Raw genomic sequence first — 21,229 nt, forward strand, 5'->3', positions numbered from 1 at the left:
CCGCAGCATCTCCAAGCTTTTAGGTCAGATATGGGTTCGATGTTAGGATAATCAGAGACCCACGTGAACACACTTATTCGGTTTTGCAGCACAAGTTGTTATATCGCTCTTTATGTAAACGACCTCTCTATTACTGAGGCTTTAAAACACAAGGGCAACTCAAACAACTCCGATCAGATTTGTGTACAATGTCTTACTCTTGACTAGAAGAACACGTTTGACTGTTATGGGTAATTGTTTGCGCTATTGTCTGTGCACGGAAACATGACACGTAAGCAATTTTAAAGAAACTTTTGTAAAGTCTTACCTCTTCAGATGCCCTCCTCCTGTCAGGGAGCACTAGAGTATTTGCATGACTTCCAGGAACTATAGTAGATCCTATACTCATTCTGGGTCCAACTAACATGTAGCGTTTGTCTCCAGATCTGTACTGGATGCTGTGACACAGTGTCCCATCATAATTAGTCTCTTGCAGATATTTGGAAGTATAGTCTGTGGATTTGGAGCACTGCATTGCAATCAGCACGATGATGCTGATGAGAAAAAGTACAGAAACTGATCCCAAAGTTATCATCAGATAAAATGTCACATTATCATCTTCATCTACTTTTGCTGCACTTTTGACATCAGATGCTGCAAAAGCCTCTTTGGGCTCCACAAGTTTGACAATGACAGTAGCTGTTGCTGAGAGTGAAACGTTTCCATTGTCTTTGACCAGTATGACCAGTTTGTGTTCAGCCTCGTCTGTCTCTGTGAATGAGCGAAGTGTTCTGATCTGTCCTGTATATCGGTCCAAACCAAAGAGACTGTGGTCAGTGACTTCCTGCAGTGAGAAGAGCAACCAGCCGTTATATCCTATATCAGCGTCATAGGCTCTGACTTTGGTGACCAAGTGTCCTGCGTTGACATTGCGGGGAATCTCCTCCACACCTTCAGCAGATCCGTTGGAGCTGAGTGGATACAGGATGATTGGAGCGTTGTCGTTCTGATCCAGAATGAAGACGTTGACTGTGACGTTGCTGCTGAGTGATGGAGCTCCAGAATCTGTGGCAACAACTTGGAATTGGAAAGTTTTCAGTGTTTCAAAGTCAAAACTTGTCAGTGCTGTGATATGGCCGTTTTCTGAATTTACATTTAGGAAGGACATTATGTCATTTTGGCTCCCTTCTCTCACAATATGGTATGAAATAGCTGCGTTGTCGTCCACGTCTTTATCTGTTGCGCTTACAGAGAATATTGAAGCTCCAGCAACATTATTTTCTAGAAGGTAAAACTGTAGTGAGTTTCGTGAGAATTGTGGACTGTTGTCATTCACGTCTGATATCTGAATGTTGAGAGTTTTAAAAGTAGACAAAGGAGGCTCACCACAGTCTGTGGCTTTAATTGTTATTTCATAATGACACACCTGCTCTCTATCCAAAAAATTCTTAGTAACAACTGAATATGTATTTTCTTTATATGATGGCTTCAACTCAAAAGGAACATCCGAAGTTATGCTTGAAATAATTTTTCCATTGACTCCAGAATCTTTATCTCGTACTGTGATGAGAGAAATCATCGTGCCAGGCTTTGAGTCTTCAGATACTGTATTTGACAGTGATGTAATTTCTATTTCTGGAGGATTATCATTGACGTCTTTAATATTTATGATGACTCTACACTCACCAGTTAATGGAGGTGTTCCTTTATCAGATGCCTCAATATCCAGTTTGTAAACGTCGTTTTCTTCATAGTCCACTGCTCTTTTTACTCTAATCTCTCCTGTTAATTTGTCCAGTTCAAAAATATCGTAGACTTTTTTCTTCAATGTTTTTCCAAGATTGTATTCAACTTCACTGTTGGTTCCTTCATCTGGATCCGTGGCATTCATTCTAAAAATTGAAGTGCCCATTGGAACATTTTCTTGTATTTCGAGTTGGTAAATCTCCTGACTAAATACTGGACGATTATCGTTAGTGTCAAGAACAATAATAGAAACATTTAATGTCCCTGATCTGGAAGGTTTACCTCCATCAACTGCTGTAATAATTAGCAAGTGTTTGTTTTTTTGTTCTCGATCTAAGGATTTCTTTAGCACTAAAAATGGCATTTTGTCCTCGTCACTTTGGCGGATATCTATTTGAAAATGTTCATTTGATGTTAACATGTAGGTGCGAATTGAATTAATTCCAGCATCTGGATCACGAGCAGTGTGCAGCTGGAATCGCCTTCCTTGCAACGTTTGTTCACCTATTTCAAATCTCTGTTCCTTTTCAGGGAAACTCGGGGAATGATCGTTCACATCAATAATCTCTACCACTACATAATGTATTTCCAAAGGATTTTCAACGATGATCTTGAGCTCCATTAGGCATGTACCACTTCCCTGACACAGCTCCTCTCTGTCAATTTTCTGACGGACATATAGAGCCCCATTGTCCTGGTTTACATCAAACAGTTCATTCTTAGATTCGGATACAACACGGAACCGTCGACCAGACAAAGAGACGATATCAAGGCCAAGATCCTTGGCAACATTTCCAACAATAGTTCCTTCTTTTACCTCTTCTGCAACAGAGTATCTTATTTCTGCCGAAGCCCGTTTTCCGACAAACAGTAAAGCCAAATGAAGAGCAAACCAGAAGCAATTCCTTTGTCGACTTTGTCTTTCGGTGCCCATCGTTATTCCAACAACACTTTAATAGACAGTATCTAAGCTATAAAGTCCATATGTGTTGCATTTTTCTAAACTGCACAACACGATTCAGTCGGATGGTGAGCTACAGTCGAATGCGTCCTCTGTTTCTTTCAGTGGCAAACAAAAGGTTTGTGAGGGGATGGACAAAGTGTCGCATAGTTTCTCAATGTAATACTGACACCCAGAGGTTATTGGGGGAGGACGCGGATTAAAACCATTCTTATTTAATGAAAAACGATCTCATGGAGCCGTAATATTTCAACCTTTAAGGTCGTGGTCAACGTGTCCACTTTCTGTTCCAAGCAAAATACGCATCAACTGTCTTTATAAAAAACTGATTTGTCAGCCTTCAAGAAGTACCTGAAGACTCCTGGGATTTATAAGAGGCATCCTGAATAATGATAATTCCTGCAAGGAGGTTTTGAAAATACCCTGAAACACGAGTAAGACTTGTTATCATTTAAGTATGTTTTCTTTTCATAATGGAGATCCTCCATTCTGATGGAGGATCCGCGTTGTCAAGCTTCTTGCATCTGTGTCTGTATCTGTCATTCTGTCCATCTGGAAAGTCGGCCGCTCTTTAAACTCACGCTTGCTTGTCTATTAGTTTGCCTTCGGTTACTGTCGGTTTCCTTGTGTCCGTGCAGATATGCCGTTGATTTCAGTTAAATACATTTTTGCATTTAAAAAATGAAATATTTTCCAAGTTTCTTTAATTATATTTATTTTTACATCTTGTTCTGCACCAGCACTGAAAACAAATTCGTCCCCTCACCGATCGCAGTTCGAACCAGTGTTTTATCCTGACCAGAGTAGTTCAGTCTCATGGAAACCGTTTATACAAATCAACGCAAACACCAGCCATGCCAAAATAAATTTTCGGATGTGAGTACAATAAAATAAGATGAAAAGAAGGATTACAGATACGTGACTCCAATTAAGCTTCCAAGTTTTACTTGCTCTGTTCATTGGAAGAGTAGAGCCGATGCATTCTGTACCGTTGACGTTGATTCCAATCGAAGCAAACAGTATCTGTTCTTAAAAGGGCAGCCAAATTGTGAAGTGAATGTTGGGGCAAATTCGAGACCACATGACTCTTTTCCCGACAGCAAAGAGAAAAAATCCTTTTGATTTACAAAATTGTATACCTCAGCTTCTTATGTGGGTTAGGGATAGCAAACAAACGCCGGTAAATGCTAAAAATATATAGTCACACTAAGAAGAAGAATGTAAACAACAACCTTCCCCTGTATTCAGACTTGCCTTATTGTCGAATTTTTTTTTGAGCAATCAACTTTTAATTAGGCACTGAAGAAGCCTCACTATAAAAGAAAATACACAACCGAACACAACACGTAGAAATGAATGAACATCACCATGCTGCAGCGTTAGATAGCAGATTTTTAAAAGGTCTTACCTCTTCAGATGCCCTCCTCCTGTCAGGGAGCACTAGAGTATTTGCATGACTGCCAGGAACTATAGTAGATCCTATACTCATTCTGGGTCCAACTAACATGTAGCGTTTGTCTCCAGATCTGTACTGGATGCTGTGACACAATGTCCCATCATAATTAGTCTCTTGCAGATATTTGGAAGTATAGTCTGTGGATTTGGAGCACTGCATTGCAATCAGCACGATGATACTGATGAGAAACAGTACAGAAACGGATCCCAAAGTTATCATCAGATAAAAAGTCACATTATCATCTTCATCAACTTTTGCTGCACTTTTGACATCAGATGCTGCAAAAGCCTCTTTGGGCTCCACAAGTTTGACAGTGACAGTAGCTGTTGCTGAGAGTGAAAGGTTTCCATTGTCTTTGACCAGTATGACCAGTTTGTGTTCAGCTTCGTCTGTCTCTGTGAATGAGCGAAGTGTTCTGATCTGTCCTGTATATCGGTCCAAACCAAAGAGACTGTGGTCAGTGAGTTCCTGCAGTGAGAAGAGCAACCAGCCGTTATATCCTATATCAGCGTCATAGGCTCTGACTTTGGTGACCAAGTGTCCTGCGTTGACATTGCGGGGAATCTCCTCCACATCTTCAGCAGATCCGTTGGAGCTGAGTGGATACAGGATGACTGGAGCGTTGTCGTTCTGATCCAGAATGAAGACGTTGACTGTGACGTTGCTGCTGAGAGACGGAGCTCCAGAATCTGTGGCAACAACTTGGAACTGAAAACTTTTCAGTATTTCAAAGTCAAAACTTTTCAGTGCGGTTATCTGTCCATTATCTGAATTGATATTTAAAAACGCTGCACTTTTCATTTGAGCACTTTCATCTCTAACTATATGATACGTTAAAGCAGCATTTTCGTTCAAGTCTTTATCTGAAGCAGAGACAGAAAATATTGAGTTTCCTGGCACGTTATTTTCTACCAGATACAGTTCAATCGGATTTTGCTGAAATTCCGGCATATTATCATTCACGTCTGATACTTCAATACTCAGAGTTTTGAATGTGGACAGAGGAGGCTGACCACAGTCTGTCGCTGTTATTGTAATCTCATAATGCGGAACTGATTCTCGATCCAAACGTTGTTTTAAAACTAAGGAATACATGTTATCTTGAAATGAGGGTTTTAAATCAAATGGTACATTTTCTGAAAGACTGCAGATGACTTTACCGTTTAAACCGGCGTCTTTATCGCTAATACTGATTAAAGAAACAACTGTTCCAGGTTTGGAATCTTCTGATACCGTATTTGACAAAGATGTCACCTCAATTTCAGGTTTATTATCATTTTTGTCGAGAACTTTGATCATTACAGTGCAATCAGTGCTCATCGGAGGTTGTCCTTTGTCAGTGGCGTGGACATCTAATTTATAAACGTCAGCCTTCTCAAAGTCAATTTGTCCCTTTACTCGAATCTCACCAGTGTCTTTGTCTAAACTAAACAAGTCATAGAATTTAGGGTCAAGTTCGCCACCGAAGAAATATTCAACATCTGCATTCACACCGTCATCCGGATCATTCGCTCTTACTGTAATCACACTAGTGTCTGCTTCTACATTTTCAGGTATTGTTACTGAATATACTTCTTGGCTAAATGTCGGATGGTTGTCATTTGAATCGAGGACTATAACTGTGACATTAAGAGTTCCTGATCTAGGTGGCTTTCCACCATCAACTGCAGTTAGAATCAATTTCAACTCCTGGTTCTTTTCCCGATCCAGAGACTTTTGCAAAACTAAAAATGGTGCCTTGTCCTCTCCTCTTTCTCGAATCTGTATACTAAAGTATTCGTTATGGTTTATTTTGTAAGCACGAACTGTATTAACGACAACATCTGGATCGCGCGCGGTTGGCAACTGGAAACGTTTTCCTGGAAGTGTGGATTCAGAAATCTCTAATATCTTTTCTTCCTCTTGAAAACTCGGTGAATTGTCATTTACATCTATAATTTCAATCCCTACATAATGTATCTCCATGGGGTTTTCAGCGACCATCTTTAGGTTTTTTATACATGGAGAGATGTTTTCACAGAGCTCCTCTCTGTCGATGTTTTTATGCACATACAAGACGCCATTGTTTGGGTTTACTTTAAAGTGACCATCCTCAGTCCCAGAGACAATACGGAATCGTCGTTCTTCCAGCGAGCTGATGTCCAACCCCAGATCCTTGGCGACATTTCCCACAACAGATTCTAATTTTACTTCTTCTTGAATTGCATATTTTATCTGAGCAGAAACCCGCTCCACGCAGCACAGCATCACGGCGAAACTGAGAGCTACCCACCAGGACTGTGCTCCTCGTCTTTGTCCTCCTGCTCCCATTGTATCAACGTGCGGCTCTTATTAGTAAAGAAAGTAACTTAATCCAAAAGCATGCTGGGAATCGCTGTGACAAATTTTAAGCTTATATGTAAAAATATCTCAGCATTAACGCGTCAGTCTTTTGCAGGCGCCGTCTCTCCTCTTACGATCTGAACAAAACCTCTCTGAAAGGGGCAGGGCCACCACTGTAAGACAACAGTTTGATGCTGATATGACACTGACCCCCTGTGGACAATGCATATTATAACCTGGGTTCAGTGAAATAATTGGCTACATTTTAGTTGAGTTCTGTGTGATTTAAATCCCAGCTTGTAAATACGTTTCAGCACGGTGGACAGGGCTACAAATTAGGCAATACTAAACATGAAATATCAACCTCGTCATCAAAATCACCACCAGCACAATTCAGCACCACGGACAGCAACTCAAAACATATTGTTATGTTTGTTGATGTTCTTCAGATCATAGTCCCAGCATCTTTCGACTTAGAAGAGAATCAACAACAGAACAATACTATGACTGTAACCAAAATTACAAACTAGCATAACAACATTTAAGCTTTCACCCATCACAGAAAAAATAACATTTTAAAGGATTGCATTTTCCCCTCTGGAGGAAGATGTCGCGATATAATGACAACCAAAGCTAATATCATAATAGAAGCTTACCTCTTCAGATGTCCTCCTCCTGTCAGGGAGCACTAGAGTATTTGCATGACTTCCAGGAACGATAGTAGATCCTATACTCATTCTGGGTCCAACTAACATGTAGCGTTTGTCTCCAGATCTGTACTGGATGCTGTGACACAGTGTCCCATCATAATTAGTCTCTTGCAGATATTTGGAAGTATAGTCTGTGGATTTGGAGCACTGCATTGCAATCAGCACGATGATGCTGATGAGAAAAAGTACAGAAACTGATCCCAAAGTTATCATCAGGTAAAATGTCACATTATCATCCTCATCCACTTTTGCTGCACTTTTGACATCAGACGCAGCAAAAGCCTCTTTGGGCTCCACAAGTTTGACAATGACAGTAGCTGTCGCTGAGAGTGAAACGTTTCCATTGTCTTTGACCAGTATGACCAGTTTGTGCTCAGCTTCGTCTGTCTCTGTGAATGAGCGAAGTGTTCTGATCTGTCCTGTATATCGGTCCAAACCAAAGAGACTGTGGTCAGTGAGTTCCTGCAGTGAGAAGAGCAACCATCCGTTATATCCTATATCAGCGTCATAGGCTCTGACTTTGGTGACCAAGTGTCCTGCATTGACATTTCGGGGAATCTCCTCCACACCTTCAGCAGAGCCGTTGGAGCTGAGTGGATACAGGATGACTGGAGCGTTGTCGTTCTGATCCAGAATGAAGACGCTGACTGTGACATTGCTGCTGAGAGACGGAGCTCCAGAATCTGTGGCAACAACTTGGAATTGGAAAGTTTTCAGTGTTTCAAAGTCAAAACTTGTCAGTGCTGTGATATGGCCGTTTTCTGAATTTACATTTAGGAAGGACAATATGTCATTTTGGCTCCCTTCTCTCACAATATGGTATGAAATTGCTGCGTTGTCGTCCACGTCTTTATCTGTTGCGCTTACAGAGAATATAGACACTCCAGCAACGTTATTCTCTGACAGGTAAAAATGTAATGGATTCTGTAAGAATTGTGGACTGTTGTCATTCACGTCTGATATCTGAATGTTGAGAATTTTAAAAGTAGATAAAGGAGGCTCACCACAGTCTGTGGCTTTAATTGTTATTTCATAATGTGACACTTCCTCTCGATCCAAAAATCCTTTAGTGACAACTGAATATATATTTTCCTTATATGATGGCTTTAACTCAAAAGGAACATCTGAGGTTATGCTCGATATTATCTTTCCATTGACTCCAGAATCTTTGTCTGTTACGCTAAGTAGTGAAATGACTGTTCCAGGCTTTGAGTCTTCAGATACTGTATTTGACAGTGATGTAATTTCTATTTCTGGTGGATTATCGTTGACATCTATAACCTTTATAATTACTCTACACTCACCGGTCAGTGGAGGTGTTCCTTTATCTGATGCCTCAACGTCGAGTTTATAAACGTCGTTTTCTTCATAGTCCACGATTCCTTTTACGATAATTTCTCCTGTTAATTTGTCCAGTTCAAAAATGTCGTAGACTTTCTTCTTAAGTGTTTTTCCAAGACTGTATTCAATTTGACTGTTGGTTCCTTCATCTGGATCCGTTGCATTCATTTGAAATACAGAAGTTCCAACTGGAACATTTTCCTGTATTTCAATTTTGTAAATCTCCTGAGTAAATATAGGACGGTTATCATTACTGTCATGAACAATAATCGAAACATTTAGTGTTCCTGTTCTTGGAGGTTTACCTCCATCAACTGCTGTAATAATTAGCAAATGTTTGCTCTTTTGTTCTCTGTCTAAAGACTTCTTCAACACTAAAAATGGTATTTTATCCTCATCGCTTTGACGGATATCTATTTCAAAATGTGCATTTGGCGTTAATGTGTAGGTACGAATAGAATTAATTCCAGCGTCGGGGTCACGGGCAGTGTGGAGCTGAAATCGTCTCCCTGGCAATGTTTGTTCAAATATTTCAAACATCTGCTCTTTTTCGGGAAAACTCGGGGAGTGATCGTTTACATCTGTAATTTCCACAATCACATAGTGCATTTCCAAAGGGTTTTCGACCAGGATTTTTAGCTCTCTTAAGCATGCACCATCACCGTGGCACAGCTCCTCTCTGTCGATTTTCTTCTGCACATAGAGAGCTCCATTGTCTTGGTTTGCCTCAAAAAATGTGTCCTTAGAGCCAGAGACAACACGGAACCGTCGGTCAGTTAAAGAGGCGACGTCAAGGCCAAGATCCTTTGCAACATTTCCAACAACAGTTCCTTCTTTCACCTCCTCTGGAACAGAGTATCTTATCTGAGCAAACGCCTGCTTTCCGAAGAGTAGCAATAGAGTCATCCGAAACGCAAACAGATAATATCCTGTCGTTCGACTTGGTTTAACGGTCCCCATCGTTATAATCAAGATAGCACACGAAACGCTAAGACTGCAACCAGAAGTCCTCTACGGTGAACCCGCTGAATAAAGCATTTTTTTTAAGAGCGCACATAATGAATCCATCAGAGAGCGTGCTTCAAATGCATATCTTGCTCTATATAACAAAGAAAGGCTTTTTGAGGGGAGGGACAACTGTCGTTTTCAGTGCTGCAGTGACACCCGGAGGTTATTGAAAGAACGCAATAAATGCTATACATTCAAGGAAATACTGTACTTTTTTGCCCAACATACATTTAGGAACTTCCTGACGCGAAATTACTATATAGTCACTACAACAGGATACTACACAACGCAAAATGGAAGGGGACAACCAGTAACAACTATTTTTATCTGTTTCTAAAGTTATTAGAAACCTTATTACCGTCTTCAGTTTGATTACAAGTCGTGAGCTCCGTTTATTTACGAAAGAAAGCAGCCACAATCAATCACAAATGTAGAATATATCTCAAAGACATGAAGTACAATATAAAAATTTGGACAATAAAGCCCATGAAAATGTTTGGCACAGGTAGTCGCCACCGACTCCATATCTTCAGCTGACTTTTTTAACGGACTGTTTACAGAGCATCTGTGAAGAATAACTCGCCCTGTTATTACCAAAGTAATTGTGTCTCGATTTATATGTACCACCTTTGGCTTGATTTAAAAAAAAAAAAAAAAAAAAAAAAAGATAACTCAGGCATTTCAGCACCATGGACAGCTCTCCCAACCACACAAATACTATCTTTTTAAAATACAATGTGTATTATGAAATAAAAACTCTGCCTTAACGAAGTAATGTCTAACCTGAAACTCAAATCGACCCACCACCATGTATCCACTAAACTGCAACTAAGCACCGTGAGCAGCTGAACATATTTCAACATATATCATTTTAAGAGTGGAATAAAGCGACATTGATACGACTTGAATGACCTCAAAGGACGGAAATTATCTTTTGATAGCCTAAAAATATCTTTAGTTAAAATTGAAGCATGGTCTTACCTCTTCAGATGCCCTCCTCCTGTCAGGGAGCACTAGAGTATTTGCATGGCTGCCAGGAACTATAGTAGATCCTATACTCATTCTGGGTCCAACTAACATGTAGCGTTTGTCTCCAGATCTGTACTGGATGCTGTGACACAGTGTCCCATCATAATTAGTCTCTTGCAGATATTTGGAAGTATAGTCTGTGGATTTGGAACACTGCATTGCAATCAGCACGATGATGCTGATGAGAAAAAGTACAGAAACTGATCCCAAAGTTATCATCAGGTAAAAAGTCACATTATCATCTTCATCTACTTTTGCTGCACTTTTGACATCAGATGCTGCAAAAGCCTCTTTGGGCTCCACAAGTTTGACAATGACAGTAGCTGTTGCTGAGAGTGAAACATTTCCATTGTCTTTGACCAGTATGACCAGTTTGTGCTCAGCCTCGTCTGTCTCTGTGAATGAGCGAAGTGTTCTGATCTGTCCTGTATATCGGTCCAAACCAAAGAGACTGTGGTCAGTGACTTCCTGCAGTGAGAAGAGCAACCAGCCGTTATATCCTATATCAGCATCATAGGCTCTGACTTTGGTGACCAAGTGTCCTGCGTTGACATTGCGGGGAATCTCCTCCACACCTTCAGCAGAGCCGTTGGAGCTGAATGGATACAGGATGACTGGAGCGTTGTCGTTCTGATCCAGAATGAAGACGTTGACTGTGACGTTGCTGCTGAGAGACGGAGCTCCAGAATCTGTGGCAACAACTTGGAAGTGGAAAGTTTTCAGTGTTTCAAAGTCAAAACTTTTCAGTGCGGTTATCTGTCCATTATCTGAATTGATATTTAAAAACGCTGCACTTTTCATTTGGCTACTTTCATCTCTAACTATATGATAAGTTAAAGCCGCATTTTCATTCAAGTCTTTATCTGAAGCAGAGACAGAAAATATTGAATTTCCTGGCACGTTATTTTCTACCAGATACAGTTCAATCGGATTTTGCTGAAATTCCGGCATATTATCATTCACGTCTGATACTTCAATACTCAGAGTTTTGAATGTGGACAGAGGAGGCTGACCACAGTCTGTAGCTGTTATTGTAATCTCATAATGCGGAACTGATTCTCGATCCAAACGTTGTTTTAAAACTAAGGAATACATGTTATCTTGAAATGAGGGTTTTAAATCAAATGGTACATTTTCTGACAGACTGCAGATGACTTTACCGTTTAAACCGGCGTCTTTATCGCTAATACTGATTAAAGAAACCACTGTTCCGGGTTTGGAATCTTCTGGTAACAGCTTTGACAAAGATGTCACCTCAATTTCAGGTCTATTATCATTTTTGTCGAGAACTTTGATTATAACCCTGCAATCTGCACTCATCGGAGGTTGTCCTTTGTCAGTGGCGTGAACATCTAATTTATAAACGTCAGCCTTCTCAAAGTCAATTTCTCCCTTTACTCGAATCTCGCCAGTGTCTTTGTCTAAACTAAACATGTCATAAATCTTACGGTCAAGTTGACCACCGAAAAAATATTCAATCTCCCCATTTGCACCCTCATCCAGATCAGTTGCTATAACCGTAATTACACTTGTATCTGCTTCTGCATTTTCAGGTATTGTTACTGAATATACTTCTTGGCTAAATGTCGGGTGGTTGTCATTTGAATCGAGGACTATAACTGTGACATTAAGAGTTCCTGATCTAGGTGGATTTCCACCATCAACTGCAGTTAGAATCAATTTCAGCTCCTGGTTCTTTTCCCGATCCAGAGGCTTTTGCAAAACTAAAAATGGTACCTTGTCCTCTCCTCTTTCTCGAATCTGTATACTAAAGTATTCGTTATGGTTTAATTTGTACGCACGTACTGTATTAACGACAACATCTGGATCGCGGGCAGTTGGCAACTGGAAGCGTCTACCTGAAAGAGTGGACTCCGCGATTTCAATTATGTGCTCCTCCTCTTGAAAACTGGGCGAATTGTCATTTACGTCTATGATTTCAATCCCTACATAATGTATCTCCATGGGGTTCTCAGCGACCATCTTTAGGTTTTTTATACATGGAGAGATGTTTTCACAGAGCTCCTCTCTGTCGATGTTTTTATGCACGTACAAGACGCCATTGTTTGGGTTTACTTGGAACTGACCATCCTCAGTCCCAGAAACGATACGAAACTGCCTTTCCTCCAGCGAGCTGATGTCCAACCCCAGATCCTTGGCGACATTTCCCACCACAGATTCTCGTTTTACTTCCTCGGGAATTGAATATTTTATCTGAGCAGAAACCTGCTCCACGCAGCAGAACATCACGGCGAAACTGAAGGCTACCCACCAGGACTGTGTTCCTCGTCTTTGTCCTTCTGCTCCCATTGTTTCGGTGAGATATTTAATAATAAATCCACTCAGAAGTCCTCACTCCAACGGAAAAAATCAAAACCACAAGACTGAATTTTTCATAAATCCCATATTTTTTATGCGTCTATAAGACCTGCAGCAAATCATTCTGTTGAGGGTACCGTCTCTTTTCTGTCGACCCGAACAAAACGTCTCTAGAGGGGGCAGGGCCAACACTTCACCACATCAGTTTATGCTGATTTGATACTGACACCATGTGGACTGGACAAACTGCAACACCACAATGTTTGCACACAGAAGATTCTCTTCTACAGAACTTTTTTTTTTTTTTTGGTTTCCATTTTTATACTGTTACAGATTCAAATCATGAATAATTTCTACCGTTTCAGGCAGCGTATTCGTCTTTATTTCTGTACAATATTACAAAAATTGAGTAGACTTAAAAACCTTCATATGTTGCATTATCTGAACCGTAAATATGTTGCTTGAATGTTTGTCAGTGTTGCTTCTAGTATTGGTTCATGAGAGTGAAAAATATAACCAAGTGTGTGCTGAATTCTCTTCTAACTTTGATAAAATTATCTGCAGATTCGGTGCAATTGAATGGACAATATTACTGAAGCAGACTTCATTGTGCTGCCCATACACTTTCATAATATAGCCAATGAATGGGAACCACAGGAAACTGCAGTCATGGTACCTCCAGAGGTCCATCACCGGCAGGGTCTCCCCTCCGCGGGCGACCGGCAGCACTCGGTCCTCCTCCGGAGAGCAACAAATCCAGCGGTCCCAAACCCGGATATCCTCCGCAACCTCCCGACGACGTCTGCTGCGGGACGCGGTTCGCCGCCACTCCGCCGGGTCCGTCGGCAAAGACTTGGACCATCATGGCAGCTGTCTACAACCCGAGTTTGTAGACTCCTCATCGCCGCGTTTCCATCGCTCCACCATCACCTCCACCCTTACCGACACCGAGCCACAGGGACAGCTAGCACCCGCGGCGGCTCCTCTGCACACCAGCCCCGACGCAACCTCAGCCGGAAGCCCTCCACGCCACCTCTCCCGTAAGTTCACAACCTCCCGTCCACCACTTGCCCCACTCTTCGCCCCCTCTACGCTCATCATTGGCGACAGTATCATGAGAGGCATCAGGTTCTTTAACGCTATCACACTGTCATTCCCCGGTGCTACAGCTGCAGACATCGCTGTTAAAATTCCTTCCGTTCTCCGCTCACTCCCCTCCTCTGTACACCGCATTATCCTTCACGTCGGCTGCAACGACACAGCGCGCCCCCAGTCTGAGCAGACAAAACGTGATTTTCTAAATCTGACGGACTTACTGAAAGACTGCGGAAAGTCTATTTTTATTAGCGGGCCCCTACCAACGGTAAACAACAACTCTGAGCGCTTCAGCAGACTGCTCAGCCTGAACACCTGGATTAGCTCGTTCTGCCGTGCCAGCAGAATTAACTTTATTGACAATTTTAACTGTTTCTGGAACAGGCCAGAATATTTTAACAGTGATGGCATCCATCCAAACAGGTCCGGCAGATCACTTTTAATCTCAAATATCCAATACACCGTCCACACTTCAGACTGACTAGTGCCAGTGTTTACATCCATCTCTTCTTCACGCTCCACTGAACCGCCTCCCAGCTACAGCGCCCCCCTCTGTCCCCACCTGGAACTCCCCCCATTTTCCCCTCCAGCACACCCACTGCCTCCCCCCTCTGGCTCCCCTTGCCCGTCACCCCCGCAGTACCAGAATTCAACAAGCTGCCAAATCCCCACCATCATCAGCTTCAGACAACCTCGGCAGCCCTCCCTCAGAAACTGCCATTTTGCTAACCTTCGCCCACTTCCACGGACCTCACAGCCTTGTCCCCAGAAGCCCTCCCCTAATCACACATCCACACTTCACCTGAACTTTGCCCTCTTCAACACCCGCTCCGTCACCAGCAAAGGCCCCATTCTACAATTATTCATCCTGGACAATAAACTGGACTTCCTCTGTCTAACCGAAACATGGCACAAACCACTGGACTTCTACCCACTCAACCAAGCCACCCCCTCCGGATACACGTACCTCAACTCACCCCGCCCAGAAGGTCGAGGAGGCGGCATCGCAGTCATCCACAAACAGGTCTTCACAACCATCCCACTTTCCATCCCTGCCTCCCCCTCCTTTGAACACCTTGTTTTTAAATCACCCGGTCCCACCCCAATGGTCACTGCTATCATTTACCGCCCACCTAAACCAAACCCCTCATTTCTCCCTGACTTTTCCCACTTTGCCACCCAGCTATTAGCTACATCTCCGTCAGTCCTCATCCTTGGTGACTTCAACTTTCACATGGACAACCTTCACAGTAAATCTGCCTCTGACTTCCTAGATCTCCTACAATCACTCAACCTCACCCAGCATGTCAATTTCCCCACCCACAACCATGGACACATCCTCGATCTGGTTTGCTCCTCTGGTCTTACAGTCCTAAATATCTCCAGCTGTCATCTCTCCATCTCTGACCACCTAGCAATAACTATGGACATCAGCCTCCCCACCCCCCTGCCCAAGGAAAAACGGACAATCTTTTTTAGAAACACCAGATCACTCTCCCCCTCTGTATTCTCCGCCTCACTGACCACTGCATTGTCCGTCTCCCCTCCCCCGTCAATCAATAACCCCACTGACCTCATCAACCACTACAATCATACTCTCTCTTCCTGTCTTGATCAGCTTGCTCCCCTCAAATCCAAATTAGTTACTTTCTCCCACTCTGCTCCATGGTACACCCCTGAACTCCACCTCATGAAAGCCCATAAACGACAGCTAGAACGTCTTGTCAAGAAAACAAACCTGACAGTTCACCGCCAAGCCTACTCCGACTTCCTCCAACAATACAAAGACGCCCTGAAATCTGCACGGTCCACTTTCTACTCTGACCTGATCAATACCAGCTCCAACAACCCCAAATCCCTCTTCTCAACTGTCAATAAACTCCTTGCCCCCCCGGACACAGTCTCAAACTCGTTCACCACTGACAAATGCAACCTATTCCTCTCTTTTTTTCATAACAAAATCATCTCCATCCACAGCAGCCTTGTCACCTCTCCCACTTCACTTGATCCCCCCTCTCCTCCACCAAACCCTCTGAACTTTCCCCCCCTGGCCCACTTCTCGCCCGTTTCCCCCCTGGACCTGCCCAAATTCATCACTGGAACTAAAAACTCCACATCCTGCCTGGACCCCATCCCCACTGCCCTCCTCAAAAACTGCCTCCCTGTTATCGCCCCCCTCATCTCTAACATCATCAACACTTCCCTCAGTACTGGCTGTGTCCCCTCACCCCTCAAGCTCGCCTCTGTCTCCCCCATCCTCAAAAAACCTGGTTTGGATCCAACCTCCCCTCACAACTTCCGGCCCATCTCCAATCTCCCCTTCATATCCAAAACATTAGAACGTGTCGTCGCTGCCCAGTTGAAAACTCACCTCACCTCCAACAACCTGTATGAAACCTTTCAATCCGGATTCCGCTCTCATCACAGCACTGAAACTGCTCTCCTCAAGGTCACCAATGATCTCCTCCTCTCCTCAGACTCTGGACAAGTCACCATCCTCATTCTTCTCGACCTCTCTGCAGCATTTGACACAATCAATCACTCCATCCTCCTGTCCCGCCTTCAATCCTCCATTAACATCACCGGCACCGCCCTCACCTGGTTCACATCATATCTCACTAATCGACAACAATTCATCAAGGTCAACAACTGCACATCACCCACCGCCCCCCTGTCCCATGGTGTCCCTCAAGGATCAGTACTTGGCCCCCTCCTCTTTATCCTGTACCTCCTCCCCCTCGGCAACATCATCCGCCGCCACAACCTACACTTCCATTGCTACGCTGACGATATCCAACTCTACATCTCCACCAACACCACCGCCACCACCACCCTCCCCTCTCTCTCCAGCTGCCTGGCCGACATTAAATCCTGGATGAGGAAAAATTTTCTCCTGCTAAACTGTGACAAGACTGATCTCATCCTTATCGGACCTAAATCACTCACACCATTTCCCCACCCCCCCATTACCATTGATAACACCACCCTATCTCCTTCTGCTCACATCCGCAACCTCGGTGTGATATTTGACAGCAACCTCACTTTTGAACCCCACATTAATCAGATCACCAAAACTGCCTATTTCCATCTCCGCAACGTCGCCCGTCTCCGCCCCTTCCTCTCCTTCTCAGCCGCTGAAACCCTCATTCATGCCTTCGTCACTTCCCGCCTTGACTACTGCAATAGCGTTCTCTTCGGCTCCACCTCCAAAGTTCTCAATAAACTTCAACTCATTCAAAACTCTGCTGCCCGACTCCTCACCCGAACCTGTTCTCACGACCATATCACACCCGTCCTGCGGAACCTCCATTGGCTCCCCATTTCACACCGCATCCAGTACAAACTGCTTCTCCTCACCTTCAAGTCCATCCATAATCTAGCCCCCTCTTACCTTACCGATTTGCTCCTCCCCTACACCCCCCCCAGGAATCTCCGTTCCTCCCACACAAACCTCCTTTCCATCCCGCACAGGACCAGCCGGCGACATTGGGGGGACAGAGCCTTCGCCATCGCCGCCCCCACACTCTGGAACTCACTCCCCCATGCCCTCCGTGACTCCACCAACCTCACCACATTTAAATCCCTTTTAAAGACTCACCTTTTTAGATCTGCTTTCCTTAAGTGATTCTGTATTTTATCTTGAACTTGTTTACTATCTACTGATTTTAATTATCTGTTTTGTTCTATCTTATTGTATTTTATGTACAGCGTCTTTGAGCTTTTGGAAAAGCGCTTTATAAATAAAATTTATTATTATTATTATTATCACACTGCATTCACACAGCAGTTATTTGTAGCAAATGTCCTAAATGTCCTAAACAAAACACGCAGAGATTCAACTAATGAAATCCATGAATGAAAACATAAAGCTTTAGACCACAGCTTGCATTCTGACTTGAAAATGAATACAATATGACCAAACATAATGGTTTTCAGCACCATGGAAAGCCCCACCAAATATGTTGCTATACTTGTATAGCTTTTTTTTCCAGGAATAGACTAAATTTTTCAATGAATGAATTAATGAATCACAACTTAAAAACTACCACAATCATGTCCAATAAACTGCTGCTAAACACCATGTACAGTCCTTGCAAAATTGCTGTTATGTCATGTTTTTTCTGATATCATCAGGTATTTCAACATATGACTTCCATCAAAGAAACAACAAAATATTTCAGAGCTTTTACTGTATAGAATAGACATTCACTGTGTCCTGTGTTTTTTAAATATAATCTTATCTGCTAAGATGACATTGCCTGTTTCCAACATAAAAATAACTTCAGTTAAAATCGAAACATGATCTTACCTCTTCAGATGTTCTCCTCCTGTCAGGGAGCACTAGAGTATTCGCATGACTTCCAGGAACTATAGTAGATCCTATACTCATTCTGGGTCCAACTAACATGTAGCGTTTGTCTCCAGATCTGTACTGGATGCTGTGACACAGTGTCCCATCATAATTAGTCTCTTGCAGATATTTGGAAGTATAGTCTGTGGATTTGGAGCACTGCATTGCAATCAGCACGATGATGCTGATGAGGAAAAGTACAGAAACTGATCCCAAAGTTATCATCAGATAAAATGTCACATTATCATCTTCATCAACTTTTGCTGCACTTTTGACATCAGATGCTGCAAAAGCCTCTTTGGGCTCCACAAGTTTGACAATGACAGTAGCTGTCGCTGAGAGTGAAACATTTCCATTGTCTTTGACCAGTATGACCAGTTTGTGTTCAGCCTCGTCTGTCTCTGTGAATGAGCGAAGTGTTCTGATCTGTCCTGTATATCGGTCCAAACCAAAGAGACTGTGGTCAGTGACTTCCTGCAGTGAGAAGAGCAACCAGCCGTTATATCCTATATCAGCATCATAGGCTCTGACTTTGGTGACCAAGTGTCCTGCGTTGACATTGCGGGGAATCTCCTCCACACCTTCAGCAGATCCGTTGGAGCTGAGTGGATACAGGATGACTGGAGCGTTGTCGTTCTGATCCAGAATGAAGACATTGACTGTGACGTTGCTGCTGAGTGACGGAGCTCCAGAATCTGTGGCAACAACTTGGAATTGGAACGTTTTCAGTGTTTCAAAGTCAAAACTTTTCAGTGCTGTGATGTGTCCGTTTTCCGAATTGACATTCAGAAAAGATGTCATGTCACCCTGCTGCCCATCACCCCTCACAATGTGGTATATTATCGCTGCATTTTCATTCAGATCGTTGTCAGAAGCACTGACAGAAAATATTGATGCACCAGGAGTGTTGTTTTCCACCAAGTAAAGTTCAAAAGGATTCTGGCTGAATACTGGAATGTTGTCATTTACATCTGACACCTGAACACTCAGGGTCTTTACAGTGGAAAGTTGAGGTTCACCACAGTCAGTTGCTGTTATTGTAATTTCATAATGGGACACAGTTTCTCGATCTAATCGCCCCTTTGTGACAAGAGAATACATGTTTTCCTCAATGGATGGTGTCAAATCAAACGGGACATTATCAGACATTTTGCAAATAACTTTCCCATTAAGGCCCGAGTCTCTGTCTGTAGCACTGATGAGGGAGATAACAGTGCCGGGCTTTGAGTTCTCTGGAATTAAGTTGGACAGTGATGTCACTTCAATCTCTGGTTTATTATCGTTCACGTCTTTTATTTTTATCACCACTCTACTTTCGGCTGTCCACGGTGGCTGGCCTTTATCTGAAGCCTGCAAGTCTAGTCTGTAAAGCTCAGTCTCCTCAAAGTCAACGTTGCCTTTCACTCGAATCTCACCTGTGACGCTATCTAACTCAAAGATATTGTGCACTTTTTTCTTTTGTGTTTCCCCAAATGTGTATTCAATTTCGCTGTTAGAACCCTCATCTAAATCTGTAGCATTTAATCTTATTACAAGGGTACCTATTGGTGCGTTTTCATCTAGTGACACAGTATATACGTCTTTACTGAACACGGGTCGATGATCATTTGCATCTAGTACAGTTATAGTTAGATTAAGGCTTCCAGATTTAGACGGAGTCCCCCCATCAAGAGCAGTTAAGACTAAATGATGCTCTACCTTTTGCTCTCTATCTAAAGGCTTTTTCAGTACTAAAAACGGTATCTTGTCCTCCTCACTGTCTCTGACTTCAATATCAAAAAAATCATTAAGACTTAGTTTATATAATCGCACTGACCGTGTACCGAAATCTGGGTCTCTGGCGGCATGAATTTGGAAACGAGTACTTGGAGGAGTATTCTCTGCTATTTGCAGTCGCTGTGCGGTGTCTGGAAAAGTCGGTGAGTGGTCATTAACATCGGTTATTTCAACTCCAACGTAATGTATTTCCAGCGGGTTTTCAACAACAACCTTCAGGTTTATCAAACACACTTTGGTTCCATCACAGAGCTCTTCGCGGTCCATAGTTTTGCCAACATACAGCACTCCATTGTCCTGATTCAGCTGGAACAGAGCGTGATTTGGACCGGAAACAATACGAAATCTTCTGCCTGTCAAAGTGCTAATGTCAAGCCCTAGATCCTTGGCAATATTTCCAACTGGAGACCCAACTTGAACTTCTTCTGGAACAGAGTACCTTAGCTGAGCCAAAATCCGTTCTGCAACGCACAGCAGCAAAATCCCGACAACCCACCAGCAGCTCACTCGGCGCCTTTGTCCTCGTTCTTCCATTACGAAACAAATATGCGAAGGCTTTCTCCGAAGCAAATACAGGGTTCCAACTGCTCATCGAACCAGTCTGAGTAGAACCATTTCAATATGGCTAAATAAAAGCGAATCAACGCATCAATATTAACCGCTTTTCATCTTATGTGATATATAGCCTGGGATGCGTGCCCCGTCAGTGCACCACCTCCATCAGAGATGATCCAGTGATGGGCAGGGCCTGAACAAAACGAGGAACACAACCATTGTCGAGGCCACACTGACACCAAGTGGCTACTGGGCTGCAACACGAAAGCATATGTGTTTTCCTTCATAGCATCGTTCTCCACTTGTACATTGCCAAGTCTCACTCTGTGGAGGAATCTGTGTTCAGCCTTTCCACGCTGGTGAAATACATATCACATATGTTTCTCAGAAACCCTCCTTCTGCCTGTGAGTCTTAATCAGTTAACAGAACAAGCTATAACACCTGCAACCTATTTTTTTAAAATACCACAAAACTCAAATTCAAGTATTCTCTAAGTCGTGTAATTAGGGCAGGACTGAACGTTAAAGACACACTGCAGATCTGTTCTACTGCTCCACTGTCTTCAATGCACCACGTACCC

General features: G+C 42.9%; 4 protein-coding genes across 5 annotated transcripts in view; all 4 read right to left on the bottom strand.

Annotated features, from left to right (window-relative positions):
* LOC111572933 (protocadherin alpha-C2-like) overlaps nucleotides 1-20,806 on the bottom strand; it is a 189,585-nt gene extending 168,779 nt beyond the window's left edge. The window contains exon 1 of one of the 2 annotated variants that reach the window (XM_055016483.1): nucleotides 18,276-20,806. In XM_055016483.1, coding sequence (XP_054872458.1) covers nucleotides 18,276-20,627 — 2,352 coding nt within the window. In that variant the 5' untranslated portion in view covers nucleotides 20,628-20,806. Of the gene's footprint in view, nucleotides 1-7,120; nucleotides 9,581-18,275 lie in introns of those variants that run through there. The other variant, XM_055016482.1, reaches the window with a different exon arrangement.
* LOC111580891 (protocadherin alpha-3-like) lies at nucleotides 194-2,796 on the bottom strand. Its single transcript, XM_035956694.2, has one exon. The coding sequence runs from the start codon at nucleotides 2,657-2,659 to the stop codon at nucleotides 194-196; it is 2,466 nt and encodes an 821-aa protein (XP_035812587.2). The 5' UTR covers nucleotides 2,660-2,796.
* Nucleotides 4,035-6,639, bottom strand: LOC129350345 (protocadherin alpha-8-like). The gene has a single exon (XM_055016545.1). The coding sequence runs from the start codon at nucleotides 6,450-6,452 to the stop codon at nucleotides 4,050-4,052; it is 2,403 nt and encodes an 800-aa protein (XP_054872520.1). The 5' UTR covers nucleotides 6,453-6,639; the 3' UTR covers nucleotides 4,035-4,049.
* Nucleotides 10,478-13,257, bottom strand: LOC111577454 (protocadherin alpha-8-like). Its single transcript, XM_023283743.3, has one exon. The coding sequence runs from the start codon at nucleotides 12,860-12,862 to the stop codon at nucleotides 10,478-10,480; it is 2,385 nt and encodes a 794-aa protein (XP_023139511.3). The 5' UTR covers nucleotides 12,863-13,257.
* Nucleotides 20,807-21,229: the final 423 nt, after the last annotated feature.

The sequence above is a fragment of the Amphiprion ocellaris genome, chromosome 13 (genome assembly GCF_022539595.1).
Source record: "Amphiprion ocellaris isolate individual 3 ecotype Okinawa chromosome 13, ASM2253959v1, whole genome shotgun sequence".
Taxonomy (NCBI): Eukaryota; Metazoa; Chordata; class Actinopteri; family Pomacentridae; genus Amphiprion; species Amphiprion ocellaris.

Coding starts and splice junctions, on each gene's coding strand:
- LOC111580891 (XM_035956694.2), bottom strand. CDS start 2,659: ATGGGCACCGAAAGACAAAGTCGACAAAGGAATTGCTTCTGGTTTGCT.
- LOC129350345 (XM_055016545.1), bottom strand. CDS start 6,452: ATGGGAGCAGGAGGACAAAGACGAGGAGCACAGTCCTGGTGGGTAGCT.
- LOC111577454 (XM_023283743.3), bottom strand. CDS start 12,862: ATGGGAGCAGAAGGACAAAGACGAGGAACACAGTCCTGGTGGGTAGCC.